The sequence below is a fragment of the Aegilops tauschii genome, chromosome 2 (assembly GCF_002575655.3).
Source record: "Aegilops tauschii subsp. strangulata cultivar AL8/78 chromosome 2, Aet v6.0, whole genome shotgun sequence".
Taxonomy (NCBI): Eukaryota; Viridiplantae; Streptophyta; class Magnoliopsida; order Poales; family Poaceae; genus Aegilops; species Aegilops tauschii.
The window spans coordinates 547,614,895-547,622,214 of record NC_053036.3 but is presented as its reverse complement, the minus strand read 5'-3'; the positions used below and the strand labels follow the sequence as shown (position 1 = coordinate 547,622,214).

At 51.1% G+C, this 7,320-nt stretch overlaps 1 protein-coding gene across 1 annotated transcript; it reads right to left on the bottom strand.

Moving 5' to 3' along the window:
• Positions 1-311: 311 nt before the first annotated feature.
• LOC109749634 (ethylene-responsive transcription factor 5-like) lies at positions 312-668 on the bottom strand. The gene has a single exon (XM_020308585.1). The coding sequence runs from the start codon at positions 666-668 to the stop codon at positions 312-314; it is 357 nt and encodes a 118-aa protein (XP_020164174.1).
• Between the last annotated feature and the right edge of the window lie 6,652 nt (positions 669-7,320).

Sequence of the window (7,320 nt, the reverse complement as noted above, 5' to 3'; positions counted from 1 at the left end):
CAAGCAACTGGTTCTATCTCTTGCCTCCCTTTACTTACAGTCTGTCTTCGTGAAGTCATTGCCTGCTTCCATGATCTGATTGTCTTCACTGTGTAAAGACTGTTGTTGATTGGATTCCTACTATCTTTCATCCTGATCCATACTACCTAGCTGCTGATAGTCGTTGTGCTTTCACTTTATTGCTTACTTGACTATGGCTTGTCTAGTGTAGTCTACCTTCCGCTGCATATCGATAGGTGTATTTCTGTTGTTTGTCTTCAAAGCCCCCGTGTTTTGAAGACTTTCATAAAAATCGCCTATTCACCCCCCCTCTAGTCGATAATTAGTTCTTTCAACAGCGCCATGGCTTGCTCGCCCATCTCGGCCAGCCTGAGACGATGCTTCCGCCTACGGTGCTTGGGACGATCCTCATCGATGAGAAGCCGCGGAAAATGCGCCAACTCATGTGCCCGCTTCCGCGTCGCCACGTCGGCGAAGTTCATGTCCTGACGGGACCGCAGGAGGCGCCACGCCGCAGCGTCGTACGCGCGGGCGCCCTCCTGGGCGGTGTCGAAGGTTCCAAGGCGGAGGCGCATGCCGCCGCCTGCCCGAATCTCGGCGGAGTAGGTGCTGGACGGACGCACGCGGACGCCGCGGTAGCCCGAAGCTCCACGGCAGCGAGGCGGCATGGTGGTGCGGTGGTGGCGTGTCGGCGGTAGAGGGCGATGGAGAGAGCGGCAGAGGTCGCTGCAATTTATAGGCGCGGCGGACGCGGTGCGCCAAATGTAGCGCGCGAGCTGCCGCCTTTTCCCCCCGCGCGCAATCGTTTCCCGCGCGCGCTAGTTTCTCGCCGCCGCTGGAGCGCGCGAAAACGTCCCGCGCGCGCTAAAAAGCCAATTTACCCCGTGCGCGCATCTTTTGGCGCGACTGTTGGAGATGCTCTTAGGTTTGTTTCCAGTTTTTTTTTATGGTTACCAGTTTCTTTTTTCAGCAGAATGGTAACGCCATTCGATATACTTGGGCCGCATGGGAACGGGCCAGCCTACTACCACCACTTTCCGGCCCATGAAGGGAGGTAACTCTCCAGCGGGGTTCTCGCGGCATACAACCCACACCAACGCCAGTCGCCCCCACACGAGCACTGGAATTCTGGAACCGCCTGTTTCTCTCTTGCCACCGGAGAACTGCTAAATTCGCTCGACACCGTCGAAGAAGATGGAGCAAGCGACGTCGATCTCGTCGTCCTCCCGTGAACCTGGTTCGTTCCTGCTCTCCGTCTCCGTTTCGGTAGGAAAAATAGAGAAAGCTTCTCCATCCATCCGATGCATGGAGGCGCGCAGTTCATCACGATCTGTGTTCTTACTTTTTCTTTTTTCTTTTTCGGCGGGAAGATCTGTGTTCTTACTTTTCATGTGATGCTACTGAAGCGCGGGAGCCGGAGGAGACGGGGATGGAGCAGGTTCTGGCGGATCTGCAGGCGCTCAAGGGGCTCTACGGCCTGCTTCACAGGGGGCCCCAGCCAAATGAAAATGTAAGATTGCTTGAGCATCAATCAGCATGTTTTACTGCCTAAACCATTGCTTCTTTCGACAAGTCTTCTTCAACTGCATTCGTCGATGCGTGCATTTTATATTTCTGGATTAACGCTCAATCGAACACCATATTGTTTTTGAATTTCAATAGCAAATGCTGTTTTTTCCCCACTGGATTAACAAATTGTTACTTACAACAAACTGAATGTTTTCTTAGATTCATATGAACAAGCTTGTAAAGTAAACTGGGAAATAAGATATTCTCAGTCCGCTGAGATGATGCTATATTGTTTTGCAACAAATTATTACAATAATTTTGACTTTTTTTTTCAATCTGCATGAATAAATTGAGAAATAAGATTTTTGTATTGCCCTCAGACGTGTTTGGCTACCAAAGATTAGGAAGAACATAACATAACATAACGGAAAATGGTGATTCTATTCCAAATTAGTGCATTTTTTTATGAGGAACAACTTTCCACGTCAAAAGCGGAAAAATGAGCTGCTGCCTTTGTTTCAAAAGAAATGAGTGATTTGCTATTTCTAAGGCAAAATGTTACCAAAATGCACACTGTGAGGTTTACCGTTGTCGTGTGCTAGTTTTAAGTGTAAAAATAAGCAACTATCCAGTTGCTTATTTGTAAAGTTCAACATGATTTTCAAAATGTATGCACATCCAATTTAAAAGATTAAAAAATAAACATATGATATCATCGGATTAGAAATAAGAATTTCTCGCAGAACTTAGAAATATACACTCTCAAGAAACAAACGGGACTGTTTTTTCTACCCCTTGTCCTATCTTGGAGCGTCCCACGTTTTTTTAGTTATGTCGATGTTCGCCTTGTTTCTCAGTATTACGTAATGTTTCATTGGGTTGTTTGCTTGTTTCATAGTGTCCCTATCTTCCGATCAAGCTTGTATAGGTTTATACTGCCTGCTAGAGCCGATAGTACTATACTGTCTGGGACGTAGTCAGGGCCTTTGTCACGTCTAGGAGTCGTCTAGTGGATAATTGTTTCTGGGTGGGGTAAAAGAACTATGAATCGCCGATCTCTTCCTTTTAGGTTGAGATGAATCGATCTCGTTCGACGGAGCGAAAACACCTCATATGTTGAATTCCAGAAAACCAGCAAGAGGTTCCCCACTCTTTGATCCTGAGGACCAAGCGACAACCTTGACCAGAGCTGAAATTTCGTCATATTTTGATCAAATTCTGTGGGATTTCCCCTTATTTTAGGAGTATATCGTAATGTTTCGTCGTATATTATCAAAAATAGTTGCACGAAATATCCAACACACCGAACAGTAGATGAAAAATGCCGCCCACGGTAGATAACCATTTCTTCGAAACTAACATGATAGTAATTGCCAATATACAAGAAAACTTCAGGCACCTTAGTTTCGTTAACATTTTCAGTTGCAACTCTAATTTAAACTCAACATTGTTGCAGTTGAACGAGGCATCAAGAGATCTGTTAATGAAGATGCTAGACAACGCTACTCAGCAGACTCTCCTAAGACAGGCAAAGGTAATAACACATTTGCAGTAGTTATATATTGCCTTCTTCTTGCAAATGCTGATAAGCAGAACGATCGCTCGTCTGTACGCTTGCAGTTGCTGTCAGGCCCCCTGATGTCTCCTGCTCTGGAGAGGAAGCTCTCGATCCAACCAGGCCGCCGGACAAGCGGCAACGCCGAGCATCGCCTGAAGCCGATCGCGTCGCCCAGCCCCAGCGTCTGCGCCAGCCAGATGTCCCGGAGGCTGAAGCCGCAGGCCTCGGTGAGAAGCCGGGACGCCCGCAGCGTGTACGACGATCATCGCCGCCGCGAGAGGGACGGTCGCCTCCTTGCTCGCGTCGACTCCGGCCGCTCGTCAAGAACCGCGATGCCGCAGCTCCATCAGAGGACTCCGGAGCAGCGCCTTTCCCGTCTCGCCTCCAACCGTTCGTCCAGGGTCGCCGAGCCACGGCTCCATCCGAGCACTCGGCCGGAGCAGCACCTTTCCCGCGTCGCCTCCAACCGCTCTTCCAGGGTCGCCGAGCCACGGCTCCGTCCGAGCACTCGGCCGGAGCAGCACCTTTCCCGCCTCGCCTCCAACCGTTCGTCCAGGGTCGCCGAGCCACGGCTCCGTCCGAGCACTCGGCCGGAGCAGCACCTTTCCCGCCTCGCCTCCAACCGTTCGTCCAGGGTCGCCGAGCCACGGCTCCGTCCGAGCACTCCGGAGCAGCGCCTTTCCCGCCTCGCCTCCAACCGTTCGTCCAGGGTCGCCGAGCCACGGCGCGGTGTGTCGAGAGGTCGCGCTCCGCGCGCCGACCGTAGCGACAGGCATAGCAGGCTGCGCGGGAGCTCTGGACGCGGTGATCGTTCGTCGTCGTCGTCGTCGTCTTCGCCAGAGCGGAGCAGCAGGCGCCGCTCCGTGTCCCGCGCGCCGTCGTCGCATGGTCGCGCCACGGTGCGAGGAGCGAGAGCGTATGGCTCCTCGACGCGTCGTTACAGCGGGAGGCAGGACTCTGGGTTGTCCATGGGCGTGAGGTCACGCCGCGGCTCCGAGCGGGCCGGACGCGGCGCGGCGACGCCGAGGCGGTCGTCGTCGAGCAGCGGCGAGGCGGTCACGATAAGCAGCCGCTTCAGCCCGACCCGGGAACTCGCAGAGCGCCGCGTACACGAATCTGAAGACACCGGAGAACGGAGCCTCCGGCGGCGGCAGAGGAAGGAAGGTGCCGTCGGTGGCAGCACTAGCATGGGCTGGTCAAGCCGTCGGCCGCGGCGAGCGCTGGACCCAATCACCTCCGGCAGCACGTACAGCAGCAGCTCGTCAGCTGCCGCTAGCCCGTCTCCCTCCGCCAGCCCCACGGCGCCAACATCAACATCGGCCCCTTCAGCTTCTTCCTACTCCTCGTCGGCGTCGGCGTCAGCGCCGCGGCGAGGCAGTGCGCTGCCGGAGCACAAATTCAAGGAGGCGTCGAGCGCGTCAAGAAGTCGCCGGCGCCGGGAACGACAGGAGAGAAGAGAAGGGCGGCTACGAATGTTCAAGGAGAAGCTGGCGCTGGTGTTCCACCACCGCCACGACCATCACCACCACCACCACATCGGCGGCGGGCGCTCCGGCAGCCCCGTGCCCAGGCGCGACCGCCGCAGCAACAACAGCAACTCGCCGTGGAGCTACCTCGGCGGCCTCGGCGGCATGTTCCACCGCAGCATTGGCCACGCCGCAAAGAAAACCCACGACGCAAAGAAAAACCACGACGCAAAGGAAAACCACGACGCAAAGAAAAAGACCACGAGCCGGACGGTGGTGCCGGCGCCGGCGCCGGCGAAGAAGCGCGGCGGGGGGCAAGCGCACTCGCTGTTCGGCGCGCTGGTGAAGCACAAGTTGGGAGCGCGGAAGGCACCAGCGCGAGCTCCGACGGCGCGCGCGGGTACCCAGAGCAGGATGCAGGTCAATCACTGGTGGCACCTGCTGAGGCAACAGCACGGCCGGGCACAGCGTACCGGCAGGGCACGTCGTCGTTTAGGACAAGGGAAAGCACCGTAGTTTTGTGCGCCTGGGTCTGCAAGCACTCTCGTGCAGCATGTACTACAATTTGTGTTCAATTTGTTTGCTTTGCTTTAGTTGAGAAGTTGACCTGCTGTGCTGTATGTTCTTACAATTAATTTGTTCGTTGCAGTGAGGGTAGACAATAAAATTTGAGAAGCCAAATGATAAGTGTCACATGATAGATGCGTGAAATTCCGGCCCTGACGTTTTTCGATGGCATTTTCAGTCATACAAGGATGGCAAATTCCAGTCATACACAACAAGTTTATGTCAAAAATAAATTGAAGTACGAAAGTTGCCATGCTTGCCATCCTCGTGTAACTAAACTTGTCATATGCTCGTACCTGAGTGTGGCACTTATCGGGGTCCTTTGAGAAAAACTCTCCCTCGTCGGACTGATTTCTCAGGCGCTTTCGTTGCATCATACACGTGTCCCCATGGGACTAGCCCACCCCTCAGCCTTACCTTCAACTATCTCTTCTCATCCATCGTCATCTTCCCCCGATTTCCCAACCACTCAGCCGCTGCCTTCTTCTCTCCAACATTTGTCTCCCTCAACCAGCATGCCAATGGATGCTCGTCCTCCACACCAGTGCCACAAATGCTCCTCCCCCAGGTGTTGTTGCCCAACTAGATGGCATGCGCCCCCTTCCCCAAGTGAACTGTGAGGAAGAGTGCCTCCCCCATGGCGAATGCCTGCCATTGCAAAGGGCGGTGGTGCTAAAAACTCGTCGATGAGCCGCTGCTGAGATGCAACCACTGTGCTGCAACCAAGGTGTTGCTTGAGGGCGGTGCAAGCCTGTTGGCTACCGCTAGTGTTGCAATTGAGATATCGCCGAAGTTGCGCGTACGCCGGACGGTTCCGCGATGGTGCTCACCGGTGCGGGTTGGCCTGCATAAGTCGTTGGGATTTGCAACATTGCCTATGTTGCGATGACAACATGCCCCGGTTGCACAAGCGGGGTTTGGAGAGTCATGCAAGCTGGAGGTGACCGCAACATGATCCATGTTGCAATTGGTGACCAACGGCCCATGTGTTTTTGCAACTCATTCAAGGTGACCCCAACATGGTCCATGTTGTAATGGATGCCTGCAACATGGTCCGTGTTTTGATGATCCGATGGCTACACGAGACAAATATAAAGATGCATGACCCAAACGATCTTTGCAAAGATTAGCCGACTTACGTGGTCCCTAAATTTCAAGAATCCTCTTACGATTACGAAGACAAACATGAGATGCAAGCAAAGCCTGAGGCGGAGATGCACCTGCTCGTAGGTCAATGGCGGACATAGGCCAACAACTTCCTGCTAGACCAAGAGAAGAAAAGAGCTCTCTATATTGAAGTATTTTTCACCCTTTGAAATGGAGTGAGGGCTCCCCAATTTATATGAAAATGGAAGAAGACATAAAATGAGAGGTATCATGGTTTTCTTTGCTGTTGATCCTAAAGGAATATTCCATCACAATATCTTGACACAATATATTATGTCGAGTAAACCTTATGGGTGAGGCGGCACGAGTGAGGCAATCCTTACACTAAGCATAGCCTGCACGATAACTGTCCATAACGTAAGTTTAGGAGTGTCAATGGTATTTGATTTTTTAAAATAATAATATAAAAACTAAAACTGAAAATACATACTATGATTTATTGTATAATTGCAAAAATTTTGTTGAATATAAATTGCATAATAGGATGAAAATTAAGCATGTTTGCATATCAAGGTGACCTTTTTCTCATGTACTCCCTCCGTTCCTAAATATTATATTTTCAGAGATTTCAATAGAAACTACATATGGATGTATACAAACATATTTTAGAGTGTAGATTCACTCATTTTGCTCCGTATGTAGTCACTTGTTGAAATCTCTAGAAAGACAAATATTTAGGAACGAAGGGAGTATGTTGCATGCTAAGGTGGTACATTTGCATGTTGAAAGTAATATGTTAGTGTGGGGTGGCTATTTAGATATTTAGATTAACATAAAATTAAACTTAAGTAAAGAAGGCATGCCAAATATATGAAAACAATCCAAACAACCATCCAAACATATCCTAAGAATAAAACACTGCCAATGAACATACAATGGCAGATCCAATAGCCTATAGCTGCATTACGATTTGAATCAGGATGCATTTCCTGCGTCCAAAAACTTTCCAGCGTCTAAAATTCATGCATTCAAAAGCTTTTGAGCATCTGAAGCACTCCATTTTTACGAACCCATTTCTGTTGTCAGAACAACATAGCTTGCCAAAGTTCACCA

What these genes read in the sequence shown, in the direction of transcription:
- LOC109749634 (XM_020308585.1), bottom strand. Translation starts at nt 668, where the DNA reads ATGCCGCCTCGCTGCCGTGGAGCTTCGGGCTACCGCGGCGTCCGCGTG.